Source organism: Salvelinus fontinalis, chromosome 5 (assembly GCF_029448725.1).
Source record: "Salvelinus fontinalis isolate EN_2023a chromosome 5, ASM2944872v1, whole genome shotgun sequence".
NCBI lineage: Eukaryota > Metazoa > Chordata > Actinopteri > Salmoniformes > Salmonidae > Salvelinus > Salvelinus fontinalis.
Window position 1 is genome coordinate 38,223,191 of NC_074669.1, and position 23,849 is coordinate 38,247,039.

General features: G+C 45.9%; 1 protein-coding gene across 5 annotated transcripts in view; it reads right to left on the reverse strand.

Moving 5' to 3' along the window:
- Positions 1-23,849, reverse strand: part of LOC129855546 (myomegalin-like) — a 137,775-nt gene that overhangs the window by 18,647 nt on the left and 95,279 nt on the right. For 4 of the 5 annotated variants that reach the window (XM_055923328.1, XM_055923325.1, XM_055923324.1 and 1 more), the window contains 13 exons: positions 22,360-22,466; positions 22,010-22,170; positions 19,790-20,159; positions 19,461-19,653; positions 19,215-19,331; positions 18,517-19,027; positions 18,009-18,256; positions 17,214-17,268; positions 10,626-10,879; positions 10,371-10,502; positions 9,049-9,300; positions 8,464-8,595; positions 8,222-8,341 (listed from right to left, as the gene is read on the reverse strand). In XM_055923328.1, the coding sequence (XP_055779303.1) occupies positions 8,222-8,341; positions 8,464-8,595; positions 9,049-9,300; positions 10,371-10,502; positions 10,626-10,879; positions 17,214-17,268; positions 18,009-18,256; positions 18,517-19,027; positions 19,215-19,331; positions 19,461-19,653; positions 19,790-20,159; positions 22,010-22,170; positions 22,360-22,466 (2,652 nt within the window). The remainder of the gene's footprint in view (positions 1-8,221; positions 8,342-8,463; positions 8,596-9,048; positions 9,301-10,370; positions 10,503-10,625; positions 10,880-17,213; positions 17,269-18,008; positions 18,257-18,516; positions 19,028-19,214; positions 19,332-19,460; positions 19,654-19,789; positions 20,160-22,009; positions 22,171-22,359; positions 22,467-23,849) is intronic. The other variant, XM_055923326.1, reaches the window with a different exon arrangement.

The following is a 23,849-nucleotide window of genomic DNA, read 5'->3' on the forward strand; positions in this document are numbered from 1 at the left end:
GCAGGAGGGACTGGTGCACTTTCAAATAGTTGGCATTACGAGGAAGGAAAATTATGTGGATATATTGAAGCAACATCTCAAGACATCAAAATAAGTCTATATACAATGTGAGCAAGTGAGGTGAGATAAGGGAGGTGAAGGCAAACAGATATATGTATAAATAAATAAAAATATAAAAAGGCCATGGAGGCGAAGTGAGTACAACACAGCAAGTAAAATAAAAACTAAAAAAAAACACTGGAATGGTTGGTTTGCATTGGAAGAAAGTGCAAAGTAGAGACAGAAATAATGGGGTGCAAAGGAGCAAAATAAATTAATAAATAAATACAGTAGGTAAAGAGGTAGTTGTTTGGGCTAAATTGTAGATGGGTTATGTACAGGTGCAGTAATCTATGAGCTGCTCTGACAGCTGGTGCTTAAAGCTAGTGAGGGAGATAGGTGTTTCCAGTTTCAGAGATTTTTGTAGTTCGTTCCAGTCATTGGCAGCAGAGAACTGGAAGGAGAGGCGTCCAAAGGAAGAATTGGTTTTGGGGGTGACTAGAGAGATATACCTGCTGGAGCGCGTGCTTCAGGTAGGTGCTGCTATGGTGACCAGCGAGCTGAGATAAGGGGGGACTTTACCTAGCAGGGTCTTGTAGATGACCTGGAACCAGTGGGTTTGGCGACGAGTATGAAGCGAGGGCCAGCCAACGAGAGTGTACAGGTCGCAGTGGTGGGTAGTATATGGGGCTTTGGTGACAAAACGGATGGCACTGTGATAGACTGCATCCAATTTATTGAGTAGGGTTTTGGAGGCTATTTTGTAAATGACATCACCGAAGTCGAGGATTGGTAGGATGGTCAGTTTTACAAGGGTATGTTTGGCAGCATGAGTAAAGGATGCTTTGTTGCGGAATAGGAAGCCAATTCTAGATTTGACTTTGGATTGGAGATGTTTGATGTGGGTCTGGAAGGAGAGTTTACAGTCTAACCAGACACCTAGGTATTTGTAGTTGTCCACATATTCTAAGTCAGAGCCGTCCAAAGTAGTGATGTTAGACAGGCGGGCAGGAGCAGGCAGCGATCGGTTGAAGAGCATGCATTTGGTTTTACTTGTATTTAAGAGCAGTTGGAGGCCACGGAAGGAGAGTTGTATGGCATTGAAGCTCGCCTGGAGGGTTGTTAACACAGTGTCAAAAGAAGGGCCAGAAGTATACAGAATAGTGTCGTCTGCGTAGAGGTGGATCAGAGAATCACCAGCAGCAAGAGCGACATCATTGATGTAAACAGAGAAGAGAGTCGGTCCAAGAATTGAACCCTGTGGCACCCCCATAGAGACTGCCAGAGGCCCGGACAACAGACCCTCCGATTTGACACACTGAACTCTATCAGAGAAGTAGTTGGTGAACCAGGCGAGGCAATCATTAGAGAAACCAAGGCTGTCGAGTCTGCCAATGAGGATGTGGTGATTGACAGAGTCAAAAGCCTTGGCCAGGTCAATGAATACGGCTGCACAGTATTGTTTCCTATCGATGGCGGTTACGATATCGTTTATGACCTTGAGCGTGGCTGAGGTGCACCCATGACCAGCTCTGAAACCAGATTGCATAGCGGAGAAGGTGTGGTGTGATTCGAAATGGTCGGTAATCTGTTTGTTGACTTGGCTTTCGAAGACCTTAGAAAGGCAGGGTAAGAAAGATATAGGTCTGTAGCAGTTAGGGTCAAGGGTGTCCCCCCCTTTGAAGAGGGGGATAACCGCAGCTGCTTTCCAATCTTTGGGGATCTCAGACGACACGAAAGAGAGGTTGAAGAGGCTAGTGATAGGGGTGGCAACAATTTCAGCAGATAGTTTTAGAAAGAAAGGGTCCAGATTATCTAGCCCGGCTGATTTGTAAGGGTCCAGATTTTGCAGCTCATTAAGAACATCAGCTGACTGTATTTGGGAGAAAGATAAATGGGGAAGGCTTGGGCGAGTAGCAGAGGGGAGGGCAGTGCTGTTGTCCGGGGTAGGGGTAGCCAGGTGGAAAGCATGGCCAGCCGTAGAAAAATGCTTGTTGAAATTCTCAATTATAGTGGATTTGTCGGTGGTGACAGTGTTTCCTATCTTCAGAGCGGTTGGAAGCTGGGAGGAGGTGTTCTTATTCTCCATGGACTTTACGGTGTCCCAGAACTTTTTTGAATTTATGTTGCAGGAAGCAAATTTCTGCTTGAAAAAGCTAGCCTTGGCTGTTCTAACTGCCTGTGTATATTGGTTTCTGGCTTCCCTGAAAAGTTGCATATCACGGGGGCTGTTCGATGCTAATGCAGAACGCCATAGGATGTTTTTCTGTTGGTTAAGGGCAGTCAGGTCAGGAGAGAACCAAGGGCTATATCTGTTCCTGGTTCTAAATTTCTTGAATGGGGCATGCTTATTCAAGATGGTGAGGAAGGCATTTTTAAAAAATGACCAGGCATCCTCTACTGACGGGATGAGATCAATATCCTTCCAGGATACCCCGGCCAGGTCGATTAGGAAGGCCTGCTCGCTGAAGTGTTTCAGGGAGCGTTTGACAGTGATGAGTGGAGGTCGTTTGACCGCTGACCCATTACGGATGCAGGCAATGAGGCAGTGATCGCTGCGATCTTGGTTGAAAACAGCAGAGGTGTATTTGGAGGGCAAGTTTGTTAGGATGATATCTATGAGGGTACCCGTGTTTACGGAATTGGGGTGGTACCTGGTAGGTTCATTGATAATTTGTGTGAGATTGAGGGCATCAAGCTTAGATTGTAGGGTGGCTGGGGTGTTGAGCATGTTCAAATTTAGGTCGCCTAGCAGCACGAGCTCTGAAGATAGATGGGGGGCAATCAGTTCACATATAGTGTCCAGAGCACAGCTGGGGGCAGAGGGTGGTCTATAGCAGGCGGCAACGGTGAGAGACTTGTTTTTAGAGAGGTGGATTTTTAAAAGTAGAAGTTCAAATTGTTTGGGAACAGACCTGGATAGTATAACAGAACTCTGCAGGCAGTCTTTGCAGTAGATTGCAACACCGCCCCCTTTGGCCGTTCTATCTTGTCTGAAAATCTTGTAATTGGGGATAAAAATGTCTGAATTTTTGGTGGTCTTTCTAAGCCAGGATTCAGACACGGCTAAAACATCCGGGTTGGTAGAGTGTGCTAAAGCAGTGAACAAAACAAACTTAGGGAGGAGGCTTCTAATGTTAACATGCATGAAGCCAAGGCTATTACGGTTACAGAAGTCATCAAAAGAGAGCGCCTGGGGAATAGGAGTGTAGCCAGGTACTGCAGGGCCTGGATTCACCTCTACATCACCAGAGGAACAGAGGAGAAGTAGGATAAGGGTACGGCTAAAAGCTATGAGAATTGGTCGCCTAGAGCTACTAGAGCAGAGAGTAAAAGGAAGTTTCTGGGGGCGATAAAATAGTTTAAAGGAATAATGTACAGACAAAGGTATGGTAGGATGTGAATACAGTGGAGGTAAACCTAGGTATTGAGTGATGATGAGAGAGATCTTGTCTCTAGAAACATCATTGAAACCAGGTGATGTCATCGCATATGTGGGTGGTGGAACTGAGAGGTTGGATATGGTATAGAGAGCAGGGCTAGAATCTCTACAGTGAAATAAGCCAATAAACACTAACCAGAACAGCAATGGACAAGGCATATTTACATTAAGGAGAGGCATGCTTAATCGAGTGATCAATAAGGGTCCAGTGAGTAGAGGTTGGTTGGGGTCGTGGCGATCCAGACAGCTGGCCGGGTATATGGCTATCGGTAGCAGCATAGGATGGAGGTCTGTTTGTAGATACCTCGTGCGTTTCCGTCGGTAGGTTCCGTGTAGTGGGGTTTTGTTCAGATAGCAGCCGATAAGACAGCTAATGATTAGCGGGCCTCAGATGAGCGTTCAGGTAACGTCGGGACGGAGGTGCCGGTTGGATAAATCCCTCGGGCAGATAACGTCGGCAGTCAGTCGTGAAGGCCCGGTGGGGTTCCGTATCTGCAGCAGCAACAAAAGAAACGGGTCCGGATGGTGATGGAACTCCTCAGCTGGCTAGCTCCAGCATGATTTGAGTTTGCTCCGGGGTCGACGTAAGCCAATAGTCACACGGTATGCAGCTAGCTAGCTGCGAAATCAAGGTGCAAGTGTCCAGAGCCTGCGGTTGGAATCCAGGGAAACTGAGAGAAAAAAAGTCCCGGAATGCTCCGGTCCGAGTCGCGTTGCACAAAAGTGCCGGTAGATTATCGAGCTAAAGGAATAGCTGATGACCGCAAAACGTGGGCAGCTGAAGCACCAACGCTAGCCAGCAAACCGGCTAATTTCGGGGCAGCTACAGATTAGCTTCTGGCTAGCTATCGGAGTAGCTTCTGGTTAGCTTTCAGGCTAGCTTCTGAATTAGCCCCTGGCTATCTTCCACGATGGATTTTCAGATTGAGGTAAATAATACTTATTGTAATTGGTGAAGCGGGTTGCAGGAAAGCTTTTGCAGGAAAGCTTTTGTAGTTGAGTTCTTGGATAATAAAATAAATAAAAGATATGTGAAGAAAAGGTGTAAATATATATATATACAGGACACGACACGACAATACGGAAAAAGACGTCTGAACTGCTAAGCCACCTTGGACGCTTTGGACGACTTGGTCAGCGAGAGGTTGAAAATGTCAGTGAAGAGACTTGCTAGTTGGCCCTCGCATGCTCTGAGTACATGTCCTGGGAATCCGTCTTGCCCCGCGGCCTTGTGAATGCTCACCTGTTTAACCTCTTGGAACTATAGGGGGTGCTGTTCCGCATTAGCATATTTGTGTCTCCAAATTAAACTGCCTCGTGCTAAATTCTTGATCGTACAATATGCATATTATTGTTATTATTGGATAGAAAACACCTTCTAGTTTCTATAGAAGTTGAAATTTTGTCTCTGAGTTGTACAGAACAATTTCTACAGCACTTTTCATGACAGGGTTCAGATTTCAATTTTTTTTACCTCTGATCTGGGGTCTGTTTTTAAGGCGACAGTGAATGCTATGAAGAAACCGACACTGCCTACGTCTTCCTCTGGGTGTCTGTACGTCATCACGCTTTCAATGGAATCGATGGGATATTCACAGCCAGTATAAAAGACCAAAATGTATAGAGACCGCCCTTTCTCGTCGTGCGCCTGAAGCGTGAAGGGCATCGGACCTGCCTCGTTCCAAATCGTTTTCTAACCAGCAATATTTCTCCGGTCATGTTTTCACTCGTTTTAGGTGTTAAAAACATCAAAATGTAGTTAATTTGAACCGTTTTATAGCAATTTATATCCGTTTAGTGCGATTTTAGAGGAATTTATTTGTTGTGCACTCTGAAACTTTGGACACGTTTTGGGGTGTCGGTCGTTGGTGGTGGACATTTCGAAGGACAGAGGACATCTATCGACCAAAAGACGTTTATAACATAGAAAGGATACATTGCCCAAGAATCTGATGGAAGAACACCTCAAAGTAAGCAATATTTAATATGATAAATCGTGTTTCTGTCGAAATATTTTAAACGCACATTTCGCCATTTTGTTTGGTATAGCTTCACTTGGCGAACCCTGTATTGAAAAGTAAGGATAATTTTAAAAATGTAAATCAGCGGTTGCATTAAGAACTAATTTGTCTTTCGATTCCTGTAAACCCTGTATTTTTTAGTCAAGTATATGATTAGCTATTAATTAAACCAGATCACTCTGAAAGATGGCGACCGACATTTTCAGGCTTGTTTTGCTACTATTTTCATTGTGTAACCACGGTTTTGTATGGCTAAATATGCACCTTTTCGAACAAACTGTATATGTATATTGTAAAATGATGTTACAGGAGTGTCATCGGAAGAATTCTGAGAAGGTTAGTGAAAAAATTAATATCTTTTGGCGATGTTGACTTTTATCGCTCACTTTGGCTAGAATCAATGCTGGGCTGCTATGTGCTATGTGCTACGCTAATATAACGATTTATTGTGTTTTCGCTGTAAGACACTTAGAAAATCTGAAATATTGTCTGTATTCACAGGATCTGTGTCTTTCGATTCGTGTATGCTGTGTATTTTTACGAAATGTTTGATGATTAGTAGTTAGGTAAACACGTTGCTCATTGTAATTATTCTAGTCCATTTGTGACGGTGGGTGCAATTGTAACCTATGGCAGCTACCTGAAATATGCACTTTTTTCTAACAAAACCTATCCCATACCATAAATATGTTATCAGACTGTCATCTAATGAGTTTTTTTGTTGGTTAGGGGCTATAAATATCTTAGTTTAGCCGAATTGGTGATGGCTACTGGTGTTGGTGGACAAATAAAAGATGGTGGATTATGCTAATGTGTTTTTAGGTAATAGATGTACATCTTTACATATTGTGTCTTCCCTGTAAAACATTTTAAAAATCGGAAATGGTGGCTTTATTCACAAGATCTGTATCTTTCATCTGGTGTCTTGGACTTGTGATTTAATGATATTTAGATGCTACTATCTACTTGTGAAGCTATGCTAGCTATGCTAAACAGTGTGTGGGGGGTGGGGGGTGCTCCCGGATCCGGGTTTCTGAGGCAGTAGAAGTTAAAGGTCTTCCTCACATCGGCTATGGTGAGCGTGATCACACAGTTGTCCGGAACAGCTGGTGCTCTCATGCATACTTCAGTGTTGCTTGCCTCGAAGCGAGCATGAAAGGCATTTAGCTCATCTGGTAGGCTTGCGTCACTGGGCAGTTCGCAGCTGGGTTTCCCTTTGTAGTCCATAATGGTGTACAAGCCCTAACACAACCGACAAGCGTCAGAGCCGGTGTTGTAGGATTCAATATTAGTCCTGTATTGACGCTTTGCCTGTGTAATGGTTCGTCTGAGAGCATAGCGGGATTTCTTAAAAGCTCAAGCCTTTAGCTCGGTGCGGACGTTACCTGTAATCCATGGCTTCTAGTTGGGATATGTACGTACGCTCACTGTGGGGACGAAGTCGTCGATGCACTTGTTGATGAAGCCGGTGACTGAGATGGTATACTCCTCAATACCATTGGATGAATCCCGGAACATATTCCACTTTGTGCTAGCAAAACAGTCCTGTAGCGTAGCATCTGCGTCATCTGACCACTTCCATATTGAGCAGGTCACTGGTATTTCCTGCTTTAGTTTTTGCTTGTAAGCAGGAATCAGGAGGTTAGAATTATGGTCAGATTTGCCAGTTGGAGGGCGAGGGAAAGCTTTGTATGCGTCTCTGTTTGTGGGGTAAAGGTGGTCTATTAATAGTATTATTAATAAAAACTATTCATTAAATAGTACCCGCAAAACACAGACTGGTGTTTTGCGGGTACTATTTAATGAAGCTGCCAGTTGAGGACTTGTGAGGCGTCTGTTTCTCAAACTAGACACTAATGGACTTGTCCTCTTGCTCAGTTGTGCACCGGGGCCTCCCACTCCTCTTTCTATTCTGGTTAGAGACAGTTTGCGCTGTTCGGTGAAGGAAGTAGAATACAGCGTTGGTCGAGATCTTCAGTTTCTTAGCAATTCCTCGCATGGAATAGCCTTCATTTCTCAGAACAAGAATAGACTGACGAGTTTCAGAAGAAAGTGCTTTGTTTCTGGCCATTTTGAGCCTGTAATCGAACCCACAAATGCTGATGCTCCAGATACTCAACTAGTCTAAAGAAGGCCAGTTTCATTGTTTCTTTAATCAGAACAACAGTTTTCAGCTGTGCTAAGATATTTGCAAAAGGGTTTTCTAATGAACAATTAGCCTTTTAAAATGCTAAACTTGGATTAGCTAACACAACATGCCATTGGAACACAGGAGTGATGGTTGCTGATAATGGACCTCTGTACGCCTATGTAGATGTTCCATTAACAATCAGCCGTTTACAATAGTCATTTACAACATTAACAATGTTTACACCGTATTTCTGATCAATTTGATGTTATTTTAATGGACAAAAAAACGGCTTTTCTTTCAAAAACAAGGACATTTCTAAGTGACCCCAAACTTAGTGGGGTAGTGTATATTTTATGGAAAAGATATGTTGTATGTTTCTGAACGATGCATCATGCTGCCTTGTTGGCGACATGAACGAGCGGCGCAGATTACTGTTCGATTTGAAAAGGGCGCTCCTCCCTCGCCGCTTTTTCCTGCCCACGTCAGCTTAATCGAACTCCCTCACTGTGTAAGAGTATTGAGAGTATTTTGTGTATAAGGAGTATATTAGGGAGTAATGAGAGTACTAGGAGCCGGGCGGTTAGTTACCTCTGCTGGCCTGTTGGAGTCGGGCCTGCAGGCTGAGGTTCTCCTCTTTCAGAGCTCTGATCTCACTGGAAAGCTGGCTGACAGAGTCCAAGCCCTGGATGTAGATGTTGGTGGGGGCACCTGAGGAGGAAGAAGAAGAGGACTGGATGAGGACAGACAGTACATTTCACTAGTGACTGCAAAGTTGGATGTCTAAAATATATGGACATGGTCTGAGTAACGGTGGGTTGGTGGTCTAGTACCTTTGTCTCTGGCTTGGTTGACCAGTCTCTCCTCCAGCTGCTGTCGGAGGCGGTCATTGGTCTGGATGGAATCCTCCAGGCGTTGACGTAGACTCCTGATCTCCCTCAGCTGCTCCTTCAATAGGTCAGAACCTGCACCAAACCACACATCAAAATACTGGTTACATTTCACAACCTAAAAAATGTGTATAGAATATATAACACAATTATTTCTTTAATAAAAGGGCATCCAAACACATATACATGAACACACACAGCTTTGTTTTTGTGACATTTCAGGACTTTATGGAGTGTAGAAAATTTGACCATTAAAAATCCTATTTTCCTTAACCCTTTAACCTAACCCCAGCCTTAACCCCCCATAAACCTAACCTTAACCTTAACCCCAATATCCTAAACCTTAAGCTTAAAATAGCATTTGAACTAATTCAGGACCCAAAAAACATCCCGACTTTTCAAAAAAGGTATTGTTTTCCCGACTCTTTCAGGACATTCTAGTGAATTGTCTGACCATTGGGGTCCTGAGAATGTAGGAAAACAAGCAAACACACACACGTTTACATTAAAACTCAGATAAACACACACCTGTATGGCTGGTGCCAGACTGGTATCCTGACGACCCTGATGACAAATCAGCAGCGCCAATTCTAATTGGCTGAGCGCTGTAAGCCATGTCCCACATTGCACTGCTCTCCAGGAGGCTGGTTCCTGCCTTCATGGGGCCACTGTGAGGAGACGGGTGGAAGGTATGGTAGGACAGAGGCTGGGGCAGGTAACTGGAGGGATCTGCCGACATCTGGAAGCCAACAAACGGCTTGGCTGATGGAACTGAAAACCCTGCAGTAAGAAAGAGAGAAAATCCCAAGCATGAATAAACAGGTTGGCCAGGCAGCTAGTTGTGAGATAGATAACTCAGAGAGAGTCCAAACACTATCAGAACCTCCAGTGTTGGGATGTTAGCATGGTGGAGAGTGACGTTGTAGGGGTGGGGTTAGGCGGGTATGAATTAGCTCAAAGCCATACAGCACATCAATACAGCACATCAACTTGCTCAATTACACTTGGCCTGGAGAGACCAATGTCACACGTCCTACCCCATTCAGAGGAAAAGCCTAATAGGTGGTGGGTTAGCACGCACAATTCATCTTGCTAGTCTGGAATCTCAACAGGACAATACACCTGCAGTCCTGTCTGACATTACTACCATGAGGGATAGTTCAGAGCTTTGAATGTGAAACTCACTTACTGTACTTCAAGTTGATCAGTTATACTAATACTACTATCCCCATGCCAAATTACACTATAACTGTAATACAAAACTTTAAAAGTACATTTTAAAGATGATGTGCTTACAGCATGACAAATGTAGCCACTCCATCCTACACACACACATACACAGGCACACAGGCACACAGGCACACACACACACGGTGCAAGCAGAGTGACGCACGCTCAGTATCTCCCAGCTGTCTCTGTAACATCTGCAGCTCCCGGCGAACCTCTGCCAGGGAGAAGCCCACGGGCCCGCTGCCATGGTAATGGGGTCGCAGGGTGCCCGTGTAGGGGTCAAAGGGCAGAGGGGCTCTCTGAGAGGAGAGGTCTGAGTGGTAGAGAGGCTGGGGTTGGGGGTGGGGCTGGGGAGGGGTGGGGAGGGAACGGGACACTGGCCCACTGTAGAGGCCTGGAGGTACGGAGGAGAAATACAGGTGAAAATAGAGATGAAAAAGACGACAGGGATACAGAAAGAGGGGTGGGACCGGGAGAGGTATGAGGAATGAGGGAAGAAAACACCTCACAATGTCTGGACATGATAAAGTACAGCATGTGGATACAATGACAATGATCACAATGTGTTGAATAATGCAGTCACTTCCACTCCTCCTCTCTCTCCCTGTCTGTCTGCCTACCTGTCTGTGTCTGTGTGTCCCCTGACGGCTGCCTGCTGAGACAGCGGATGGAGGACTGGTGTCCGTGGGATGAAGTGTTGGACGGAGGGGTGGAGGGGTGGCGTGACATGGGTACACTGTTACAGTGAGAATCTGAGAGATGATGAATGAAAAGAGGACCGTTCAGTCGTGCACTACTGGGCATGCATTCGAAATATGGATGGGCAGTCATGTGTGTGTCCGTGTGCGTGTGTGTGTCTCTATTGTTTACTGTACCTGTACTAGCTCTAGGGGAGGCGTGTCTGTCCTCCTGGCCATACTCGCTGGCTGCGTCTACGTCCGAGCACAGCTCCAGCCCCTCATTGGTGGAGCCCTGATCATCAGACACAAATGAGATGCGGTCTGATTGGTCGGTGGTGTCGGAGAGGGCACGGCTACTGCAGGGTGTGTCAGAACGAGGCTGGCGCTGGTTGAGTTTGCCTTGGAGAGACTCGATGACCTTGTCCTTCTGTTGGAGTTCCTTACTCAGCCTGTAAACACACACACAAACATACAGGGATACACTCAGTGATCTTGTCCTTGCCCACATATGGCCATACATCTGCTCTCTAGTGACCGAGGGACAATCAAAGCATGATTAAGCCATTCGCTGTTCTGTCCTGGCCTAGTCACCCGACTGTCCTCGCCGTACAGGCAAAGAAAGATGCTTGATGATCCTACCCTTCCTGAAGCTGAAGCTTCTTGCCGACCACAGAGAGACACACAGGGATCAACAGGGACACAGGCACAGAGGTGACCCAGAGGTGACCAGGCTGATACAGACAGACTGGCGCATCAGCTCACTTAAGGTCTTATTTCTTTCATTTTGATTTCACCTTCATTTAACCGGATAAGTCAGTTGAGAACCATTTCTCATTTGCAATAACGACCTGGCCAAGAGGCACAACATTGCAACAGTGAACAGGACAAAACAAAAGAACACAAAATAAATACAATATGAATTAAAAAGGTACAAATTCTATAAAATATTGAAAAATGAGAAATATTCACAGTGGGTTAAAAAATGGAAGACACACATGCACGCATGCAAACACACAGGCTTTCCCCCCTCAGCAGAATTAATTCATTGATAGCCGCATCCTGATTGCAGGGTGAAGGTCACCTCATCTCACCAATCTAAACCAGTGCCAGGCTGATCCCTCTTCACACACACAAACACACAGCGGACTTGTGTATCCGTTTGCAGTCCAGCACTGGCTTCTCATCTGAAGGACTTACTGTATAGTACACAGCTAACGATCACTATTACTCTCACGTTACTACAACTATTAATGTAAGATTCTTACTTCTCCAGCTGCCTGTGCAGGGCCCTTCTCTCTCTTTCAGTGTGTTTTCTGTACAGGGCCAGTTCTCTCTCCTGGGCCCGGCTCTCCCACAGAGAGAAGGAGAACAGAGAGTCTCTGTACAGAGGGCTGCTCTTAGACAGCATGGCCTTCCAGAGTGGAGCCATGGGCTCGGGCCCCCTGCTCACCTGGCCAGCCTGCCCCACCAAAGGCCCTCCTCCCTGGGCCAGAGAGCCACTATCCTGGCCTCTCTGCTCCTCCTCCTCCAGTAGTTGTCCTCGTCGTGAGGGGTCGTTGCCGTGGCAACGCCTCTCAGCTGGGTCCCCACAGTAAACGAGGAGTGCTCATTAGCTTACTGCCAAGGACGTGATCCCCGGAGTGTCAGTTAGGTTCGGAAAGGGGGGAACGGGCCAGAGGAAGGGATGGAGGCAGGGATAGAAGGATGACCGGTTGTAAGCAATCAGGTGAAAAGCAGAGTAAATCCTCAGATTAGGCCTGGTGACAGAGACGTCCAGGGGAGTAGGCCGATCTGCTGGCTGTCTCCACCGCCGCCACACACACACACACAGAATGAGGATACGGATGCGCAAATGTGTGTGTGTGGGCTGTGACTATGACTAGTGCAGTCTCGTAAGCGACACCTTACCCAGGCCGGTACAGTACAGACAAGCCCAACAATGTCCCACAAATCCCAAATCTGCTGTGCAGTAACTTAGATCAGGTGGCGTTTCCCCCTCTTATCAAGAGGTCTTTCAAATACAGTTTCCTCTGTTTTTGTGATAAGAACTAGCTTGACATTTTGCCAATGGTGCTATTGAATTGGATCCTGTTGGTGAGGTAGAGCGATTTATGCTAAGCGAGCACAATGATGCCAGTTATATTTGCTTTAAAGAAGCACTGGTGTTTTGGTACAGCATGGAGGACAGGTATTCACATTGAGGAGAGCAGTGGCTCTGTCTCAGTAGCTCTGTCTCCCTCTTTCTCTCGGTGTCCCTCTGGGAAGAAGAGAGAGCATCCGATCCTGCATTCAAGGAAACCGCTGTCTCTTCCCTCTTCTCCCACCAGCAGCCAAACACAAAACAGAGCGACCGGAGAGAGTGGTGTTTTTCCAGAGACGGAGAGGGCAGAGCGGGATACTAGGCCGGTGTATCCGGCGCTGAATGGTCAAACACAAAGAGTCAGATAACCCCAGTCAGCCTTCAGTGTGTTTTACAGCCCACACTGCAGCGCTGGCCCAAAGAACCTGCCCCCATCCGGCCCTTTGTCAAATGTTGTTCTTCTAAGCCCCTCTGTCTGCAGGTTCTGCAGTGTGAGGGAACATCTGTTCCTCACCCCAACATTGTTTTGTTTATTACATTTGACCTCAAACTGGATTTTTGAAGAGGTTGTATACTTAAAAAAAGGAACAAAACATTTGTCTCAAATCCATTAAAAGCACAAGATTAAGGTCCAAAATAGAAGTCCAGGTACTGTAGTCAATGCATCCCCTTTTTAAAAAGTCCCAGGGCTTAGTATGAATCAAATGCAGTATTCAGAGAATCCACCATTGCACATGTAATAGAGCCCTGATTCTCCGTAGTGCTCCTGTAGTTTTAGAAATGGACAAGCTGAGCCTGTGCTGGAACATGCTCTACACCAGGCTTTGCTCTTCTCTTGCTATTTGTGGGGCAAAGTGACGCTCTCGCGCGCTCCCTCTCTCTGTTTCACTCTGCGTCTCCCTCTCTCTCGCCTCTCTCCGTAGATTTAGATGCTCCTGACCTATTTCAGTTCACTCTCGCGAGAAGGCACATGCGAGGGAATCAAATCAATACAAATCCCCTCGCTCAATTAAGGGCTTGTCCTCAATGAGTCAAATGGCAATAAAACACATTTAAGTCCTCTGCATCTGGTTGACCATCTGTGTGGCAGTATGGCAGGGATATATCCCCTGGCTCTGCTTGTCTTTCTCTCCATCCTACTCTCTCTCTCTCTCTCTCTCTCCATCCTCTCTCTTCTATAAGACAGCGAGAGGGAGAGGCACCTCCTAATTGACCAAAATGCAACAGCTGACCCTGCTCTCAACCCTGTAAGGACACATGAACTCTGGGGGGAAAGTAGTCCTCCAAAATCAGAATCTCCCCATTGATGCTTTAAATGAGAGAAGAACTCAGAGGAGAAACAGAGGAGAGCTGGGACAGTTACTGCTACTCTGTGTTTATTGTATACTCCCCCAACACCGTTGCAAGGCACAGAGGTGAGTTTCTATGCTGACTCTGAAGCTGCGGTCTGGGCCTGGGAGCTATTCGGACATGGCTGCATCTGACATGAAATCTGCATCTACTTTGTGCATGACATGAGTCATTTTTACAACAATTGTTTACAGACAGATTATTTCACTTATAAATCACTGTATCACAATTCCAGTGGGTCAGAAGTTTACACACACTAAGTTGACTGTGCCTTCAAACAGGTTGGAAAATTCCAGAAAATGATGTCATGGCTTTAGAAGCTTCTGATAGGCTAATTGACATCATTTGAGTCAATTGGATGTGTACCTGTGGATGTATTTCAAGGCCTGCCTTCAAACTCAGTGCCTCTTTGCTTGACATCATGGGAAAATCAAAAGAAATCAGCCAAGACCTTCAAAGTTTTTTTGTAGACCTCCACAAGGCCGGTTCATCCTTGGGAGCAATTTCCAAACGCCTGAAGGTACCATGTTCATCTGTACAAACAATAGCACGCAAGTATAAACACTATGGGACCACGCAGCCGTCATACCACTCGGGAAGGAGACGCGTTCTGTCTCCTAGAGATGAGCGTACTTTGGTGTGAAAAGTGAAAATCAATCCCTTAACAACAGCAAAGGTCCTTGTGAAGATGCTGGAGGAAACAGGTACAAAAGTATCTATATCCACAGTAAAACAAGTCCTATATCAACATAACCTGAAAGGCCGCTCAGCAAGAAAGAAGCCACTGCTCCAAAACTGCCTTAAAAAAGCCAGACTACAGTTTGCAACTGCACATGGGGACAAAGATTGTACTTTTTGGAGAAATGTCCTCTGGTCTGATGAAACAAAAAATAGAACTGTTTGGCCATAATGACCATCGTTATGTTCGGAGGAAAAAGGGGGAGGCTTGCAAGCCGTGAAGCACGGGGTGGCAGCATCATGTTGTGGGGGTGCTTTACTGCAGGAGGGACATTTGCACTTCACAAAATAGATGGCATCATGAGGTAGGAAACGTATGTGGATATATTGAAGCAACATCTCAAGACATCAGTCAGGAAGTTAAAGCTTGGTCACAAATGCATCTTCCAAGTGGACAATGACCACAAGCATACTTCCAAAGTTGTGGCAAAATGGTTTAAGGACAACAAAGTCAAGGTATTGGAGTGGCCATCACAAAGCCCTGACCTCAATCCTATAGAACATTTGTGGGAAGAACTGAAAAAGCTTGTTCGAACAAGTAGGCCTACAAACCTGACTCAGTTACACCAGCTCTGTCAGGAGGAATGGGCAAAAATTCACCCAACTTATTGTGGGAAGCCAAGTTAAACAATTTACCCAAGTTAAACAATTTAAAGGCAATCCTACCAAATACTAATTGAGTAGTGTATGTATTGCATGTGAGTCAAAAGTAGTGCAGTATAGGGAATAGGACATAGTGTCATCTCAGATGCAGCCTGTGCCACTACTTCAGAAGCAGGAAACAGAGACTGTTCTTTCAGCATTAGCCTGGACCAGAGATAGTTGCTGTGCTCTAATGTTCTGCTCTGGTCCGTAAGTCTCTGTCCGCCTGCCCCTGTCTGTAACTGCCTGCACCTCTAACTGGCTGGGACACTCTGTAATCAGATGATCCCAGGGCCATCCAGCAGACAGGCTGACCCGACCTGGCTGCACAGTATGACCCCACAAACCAGGACAGTCGTTGTAGTTATTCAGAGGTTATTCAGCACCAGTCGACTCTACGAGGACCACGTCACGCGATGAGCACAGCTCAGGGATGAAGAGATATAAAAAGATACAGTACCGTACAAGCTGACACAGAAATACAATGTTTGTCAGGTTCTGTTCATTGTGTTTTTGTCTCCCTCTCTCATACTCACACACTCCTCCGTCTCCGAGTCTGAACCCAAACACAAGACAGCGCGAGTCTTGTCCGCGTGCCCACAACACTGTAGCCTGGTTGACGGGCTGATACTCACTCTCTCTCAAACACACACACACACACACACACACACACACACACACACACACACACACACACACACACACACACACACACACACACACACACACACACACACACACACACACACACACACACACACACACACACACACACACACACACACACACACACACGATGGAAAGAAAAAAGGATGCCTTCTCAGCAACCAAATCCCCCCGTGGCGGCCTGAGGCTGCTGCCACAACGATCAGAGGGAGGCGGAGGGAGGGCAGTAGGTTCATCCAATCACAACGCTCCTCTCCAATGACTGTCACCATGGGGCTGGTTAGCAGTGGGGACATCACATGGCCCTGACTAAACATGTTTGCTTTAACGCTAATGTTGCTAACGCTATAAAACCAGCCACCCTACCAGCATGAGGGTGAAGGGACTAGAGAGACTGAGAAAGAGAGAGGGCAAAGATGATTGAGCGAAAAAAGGCAGGCAGAGAAATATAGTGGATAGACTTAGGAAAGGAAAAGAGGGAAATGGAGAGATCTGTCTCTCGGTAGTTTTCAAAGAGATCACACCCCGACAATAACAGTCACAGTGGTGTATCGGATTGAGATCCGATGTCGTCAGCGACATGAGCAACTGATTGATCTCAATCTCTGATGATCGTCACAGACCACTGTCCAGTCTGCTGGTCTACCAGTGAGTTAATCAGACTAATGGATTTTCTGTGTGGATCACTGATCAAGTGACAAACCCGAGAGCGAGAACCCCAGTGGAGGACACACATGCACCCAACAATCAATGTTTTCCAACTGCCAAAATCTACTGCTGTACAGAAGAGTTAAACAATACAGTAGAGATGACACTGATACTGATGAAATACTGTTGCATTCATGTCTGTAACGGCAGCCTTCCTCCTCTTCACGAGAAGAGAAGGTGTAGCAAGGATCGGACCAACACGCAGCGTAGCCAGTGCTCAACATCTTTAATACGACAAATAAACGTGAACACTTACAAAACAAAATAACAAATGTGGCAAACCGATACAGTCCTTTCTGGTGCAGACAAAACACAAAGACAGGAAACAACCACCCACAAATCCCCAACACAAAACAAGCCACCTATATATGATTCCCAATCAGGGACAACGATTGACAGCTGCCTCTGATTGAGAACCATATTAGGCCGAACACAGAAACCGACAAACTAGACACACAACATAGAATGCCCACCCAGCTCACGTCCTGACCAACACTAAAACAAGCAAAACACATAAGAACTACGGTCAGGACGTGACAATGTCACACTGTTGCAAACACACACATACGCACACAGAAAGCAAATTGGCAGATGCATACCGTATGGCGAGCAGCTCTGTGCCAGTCTTGTCATCATGAATCTCTGGATGATCCCCTGAAGAGAGACATTAGCACTTTATATAAGGATAATACACATACAAGATCACACACACTCATGCTATGTCTTGTTGGGCATGACTGGACATGACTGAGAAATTGTGTTTGCAAATGTCTGTTGTAAAGTTAAAAGATGTTGACGATTGAGTATGTTAGCTACCCGTTATCTCATGAGAATCGTGTAATTAGGGCTGTAACGATTATGTCATTTTGGGTAAGGATTAAATGTCACGCTTAAATGGCCACGTTTATTGATATAATTGTCATTTTTGCCAAAACATTTTTTTGAGCTTGTAATGCATCTTTGAAAATTAAATACAACATACCTAATGAATAAAATATAGCTTTAGTGACACCCCTGTCTCAAAAACAAATGGATTTGACCACGTGCAACTTTTGGAAATCAAGTTCCTCATTCCGACCGTGCCGTTCTGCTCATAAAATGATTACAAACTTTACCCACTTCATGTAAAAATGTAAAAATGCTATTGGGAAAACTACATTGACTTGCAGATGAAGTTAAAACCCCCCCATTCTCCTAAAATAAATGTATTAAGACAATTTTGACGCAACACTTTTTTTGTTCATGGTCAAATCAAATCAAGGTTATTGTCCATAATTATAGGTTACGATCATTTTTCCAGCGCTGTATGTAAATTGTGAACGATTTCTGTGTTTTTGTGTCCAGTAAGTGCTATTTGTGTGCAACATATCTTATGTGTCTACATGTGTGTTCACCTCTCCACTCACGTCCGCTGATCTTGGTGCTGACTCTCTCTGCCAGGGCGCTGCTCTGCGCCAGCTGCTCTCTGAAGCTCTGGCCCATGTAGTAGTCAACGTCATTGGCACGCAGCAGCTCCTCAAAGGCCTTGGTGGTGTCGCCCAGGTGCTGGGTCAGGATGTGGCACACGCCACGCCCCTCTCGCATCCTCTGGCGCAGGTGCGACAGCTCACGGGCCTGCGCCTGTATTAGGGTATCAAACTTCCTGCAGGGAGACAGAGGTGGAAGGAAGAGTCATTATGAGACAGACATAGGGAGAAAGAAGAGTCAACATGAGACGGATGAAGAAGGAAGCGTCAATCTGAAACAAACTGGTTCCCACGGGTCAGTGGATTTTCTAGCAACAAGAGGATTGTGGATTCCATTCCAACATGGGTCACATATACTGTGTTTACTGTGAATGAATCTGCTGTATACGGCATACGTTCTAACATGTGGACCAGGGTTAGTGGTGGTGCTACCTACCCAGGCCCAGGCCAGATGGAAGCCTTTCCCTCTGCAGGGAGCCCTGGAGTCCCTGCTTGGGTCCCTTTGCCCTTCCTCAGCTGGTCCTCCAGGGCTCCCACGCGAAACACCAGCTCCTGGAGATCATTGTCGGGTTTGGGGTGATGTGAGGAGGGCCCTAGACCCCCACCAGACGACTCCCAGCCCTCGTCCTCATCCAGGCCGCTCTGGGAGGGCGAGGACTGGAACTGGATGGCCCAATTGACCTTGCGGGGGGTGGAGGGGCCGTTGGAGGGGCCAAAGGGGTCACTGGAGGTGGAGAGGGAGCGCAGGCGGCCCTGGAGGCTCCGGATCACCATCTGGGAGCGGGAGAGTTGCGAGCGCAGGTCCTCCACCAATCGCTGGAGAGATGTCAAGTCATCAGCCTCGGAGGTTGATGTTGGAGGACTGGCCTTCCCAGGATGCACAACGCCTGACCACCACTGGGAGCCGCCGCATTCCAGAGACGTGCACATCGCCAGATCGTCAAACTCTGCGGGGAACAGAAAGGAAGGGGATTGGACAACTGAAGTACAGTACTGCCCTCTTGTGGCTTTACTAAACCATAGTAGATTGTTTAAATCTCCCAATAACCCTCAAGTATTGCAGAGTACAGCAATACTTCAGTGTAAAAAAAATGACCTGCTGGTATTTGTAGCGTCAATAGTAATAGTAAGTACCTGGGCTGCTGGTCTCTTCCCTCTCAGCCTCGTTCTCACTGCGACCACACGTCTCATAGCCCATGTCCTGTAGATCCACCTGGACCTGCTTACTGTCCTGCTGCACAGACGTCTCCACTAGAGAGAGAGAGAATGATACATTAGAATAATTAACGCATGTAGCATATTACCGTTTGTGTGATCGACAAACAGCACGTGTGCATATGTGCATGTGTGCATATGTGTGGTGAGGGTGTATTGACTCACTCAGGAGATCTCTGTAGTCTTTGAGCTGTTCAGCCTGAGCCTCCACAGTGGCCTCAGAAACCATGAGTCTCTCCTGCAGCTCCTTGCTCTCCAGCCGGAGCCGCACCGCATTCTCAACCATCACAGTTTCCGTGGGGCTCTGCTTCCTGTCTCCAGCTTCTCCTCCTCCTGCCTCCTCCTCATCATCATCCCCCTGCAACACAGGACCAGAGTAACGTCAGTGTTGTGTCCATAGAGATGTAGAGATTCATTTCAGGCTTGTTTAAATATTTTGAATGATATTCCTTTCTTGAGGTAACCAGTCGATGGGCCTCTCACAGTTGACCTACCGTACATACAGTAGCACGTGTTATTAGAGTATAATTTGGTGTGATGTCTCCCCCTTCCTGTGTGGAGTGGGACAGCAGGGCTCCCAGGTCCAGAGAGACAGGCCTAGTGCAGTGTCTCTTCCCCAGGCCAGGGTCTCTCAAGGTGGGCCTGGGGGCACAGTGCTTCCCCTGGGACAGACGCTCATCCTCCCAGCCATCAGATCGATCAACCCCACACAGTTGCTCTTCCTCCTCCTCCACATCCAGCTTTTCTTTATCCCTCCCTTCTTCCAGGAATCTCTGTTCATCCCTGGGGTCTGTCTCTGACTGTCTCTCTGTCTGATGAGACCTCAACTCCGTGTTCTCCATGCGTAGGCTGAAGAGGGATTTCCTGTGTGAGAGAGAACACAGACACTTCTCAACTAGCACCTCTCATATCCACTGCTCGAACCAGGGTGAAAACCACAGGCGTTTGTGAATCTATATGCTGGACCTTCGTATGTACACCACTGTAATTATCAAAAAATACAAAAAAAGTTGTATGAACAAGGATATATTTTCATTATTTTCATCTTGTTCACTTCATTTATTCTCATTCACTTTCATTCATATATACACTGAGTGACCAAAACATTAAGGCTCCTTCCATGACATGACTGACCAGACGAATCCAGGTGAAAGCTATGATCCCTTATTGATGTCACTTTGTGGGCTATACTTGGCTATGTCTCAGGATGGTAAGTTGGTGGTTGAAGATATCGCTCTAGTGGTGTGAGGGCTGTGCTTTGGCAAAGTGGGTGGGGTTATATCCTTCCTGTTTGGCCATTTCCGGGGATATCATCGGATGGGGCCACAGTGTCTCCTGACCCCTCCTGTCTCAGCCTCCGGTATTTAAGTGTGAAAGTAGTTTATGTGTCGGGGGGCTAGGGTCAGTTTGTTATATCTGGAGTACTTCTCCTTTCTTATCCGGTATCCTGTGTGAATTTAAGTATGCTCTCTCTAATTCTCTCTTTCTCTCTTTATTTCTCTCGGAGGACCTGAGCCCTAGGACCATGCTTCAGGACTACCTGGCATGATGACTCCTTGCTGTCCCCAGTCCACCTGGCCGTGCTGCTGCTCCAGTTTCAACTGTTCTGCCTGCGGCTATGGAACCCTGACCTGTTCAACGGACGTGCTACCTGTCCCAGACGTGCTGTTTTCAACTCTCTATAGACCGCAGGAGCAGTAGAGATGCTCTTAATGATCGGCTATGAAAAGCCAACTGACATTTACTCCTGAGGTGCTGACTTGCTGCACAACTACTGTGATTATTATTATTTGACCATGCTGGTCATTTATGAACATTTGAACATCTTGGCCATGTTCTGTTATAATCTCCACCCGGCACAGCCAGAAGAGGACTGGCCACCCCTCATAGCCTGGTTCCTCTAAGTTTCTTCCTAGGTTTTGGCCTTTCTAGGGAGTTTTTCCTAGCCACCGTGCTTCTACACCTGCATTGCTTGCTGTTTGGGGTTTTTAGGCTGGGTTTCTGTACAGCACTTTGAGATATCAGCTGATGTACGAAGGGCTATATAAATAAATTTGATTTGACTTGACTTGTTAAATCCATTTCAATCGCATGGCTCTTGACCTTCGCCTCTCCCGAGTCCGTATGGAAGTTGCAGCGATGGGACAAGACTGTAACTACCAATTTGATATCATGAAATTGCAGAGAAAAAGGGTTAAAAGGCTTTTAATTTTTTTTAAATGTCTACTTCAATCAGTGTAAAAGAAGGGGAGACAGGTTAAAGAAGGATTTTTAAGCCTTGAGACAATTGAGACACGGATTGTGTATGTGTGCCATTCAGAGGGTGAATGGGCAAGACAAAAGATTTAAGTCCCTTTGAACGAGGTATGGTAGTAGGTGCCAGGCGCATCAGTTTATGTCAAGAACTGCAACGCTGCTGGGTTATTCCACGCTCAACAGTTGCCTGTGTGTATCAAGAATGGTCCAACACCCAAAGGACATCGAGCCAACTTGACACAACTGTAGGAAGCAATGGAGTCAACATGGGCCAGCATCCCTGTGGAACGCTTTTGACACCTTGTAGCGTCTATGCCCCAATGAAATGAGGCTGTTCTTAGGACAAAAGTGGGGTGCAACTCAATATTAGGAAGGTGTCCTTGATGTTTTGTACACTCAGTGTATACTGTATCTATATCACGTTTCATAATAACACGTATGCAGTCAGCGTGTGTTACCTCATCCTGGACAGGGAGAAGCCAGCCTTCTCCAGCTGAGCCTTGAGCTCCTGCAGCTCTCTCTCCACCACCCTCTTCTGTTGCAACAGCTGCTTCACCAGCCCCTGGGCCTCTCCCACTGCCTCCTGGGATAGCTTCCCCTTCCCAGGTCCTCCAGAGTTCTGATTGGAGGAGAGTGGAGAAAACGAGAGCGAGAGAGCGCTGAGTGTGTAAAATCGCCACAGTGTGGTTTGGGTCACCCAGGTTGATAACTAAAATACGAGTGGTGGTTAGGAAAGATTCAATGTGACATGATTAAGACAAAATAATCTACCACTATTTCAATTTTATAGGTACAGTACATGGCCTACCTGCATGGTGGCTAGGGTTCGAGCTGTCAGTTTGGAGTCCTCTTCCTCCATGCTCTCTGCATAGTTACTGTTGACCTCAACATTATCACTGTCCTCCGAGCTGAATTCTAGAAAGAGAACCGAGACCACAGAACGCAGTTCTTAGTTGAAACATAAGCATAAACATGGACACATACATACACACAAGTTCTGAAAAGAAAAAACTGAAAAGAAAATGTCACACTGACATAGAGTACTACTCTTTTGCATTTGTGGCAACAGATCGATTAAAACATACAAATCCTTGACACTTCTTACTTTTGCCAGAGTACAATTCAACAACCATTTTAATACTGTACATTTTCATACCACACATAGCCTACCCCAATTCTGGCCTTTCTGTATGTCAAAGTCTTTCCACCAAAAAGCAAACTGATGTGAACGCATCGACAAACGATGCTTCCTACATTTAGTAATGGTGGTGGTCACCCTTTAAACCTCTCCCCTCTCAGCAATGACAGGAAGAGAAGCTTCAAACATAAAACACATTATTTTCCTCTGAGGGAATCTACTCTCTCTGTACTGGGATATACTACTGTATGGGCAGATATACAGTAAGATATACTGTAAGTATACAGTAAGAGCAGATACTTTAACTGCTTACAGTAAATACAAACCTACAGACACAGCTCTGTGGCGTAACATGCTAAGGTATCGCAGACTAGAGGGCTAGGAGAGGATTTAAAATGTTTACTGTAAGGCTATTGGAGTAGTTGTACATATATATTAGTCATTTTACAGTAAAATAAAATGAGACAATAATAGCCTGGGACTAGAAGATAGCTCAAATGTACTGTAAGGAGGTCACATAACACTCAAAGTTTTTTAACTAATATCATCAAAATGTTTCATTGATCAAATCTACAGGTTTATGACGTATAACTAGGTAATAGTAGATGTGATATGAAGTGCAATTGGCCAGGGCAGAGTATTAAAATGCATCAAACAGTGCAGAATGCACATTCTAAAAAGGATAAGGCCTCTTCGGGCTAATGTAATAGTCCATCATTTTGTCTCGACCTCTATGTAATCTGTTTGGTGTTGGACTTCAGGAAAATGCTCGATTCAAATAGAAACTCATTCAAAAGCATGTCTAAGCACTAGCTGGCTGTAATCTTGTGCGGTCAGACAGCCGAGTGAGCGATAGAGACTTAAGCGATGCAATATTCGCTTCTCACAGACGCTGTACTTTGGAGACACAGCTTGTGCAACCAGAGACCAGTGACACAGACTTTAAGAAGAGGTGTGGCCGGCAGGAGGCATGTCTCTGTTCATTGGGTCTAACAGGGCGCTGGGGATTAAGGTGTTCCCTTTAAATGGGATTCGGGTGAATCTGATTGACATGCAAAACATGCAAGTAGGAAAGTCGACCCTTGTTTCTATGTAATGTGCATGGCCCTTCAAACAATCAAATAGACTGATGCAATTGGAGCATTTTAGTGTTGATATCG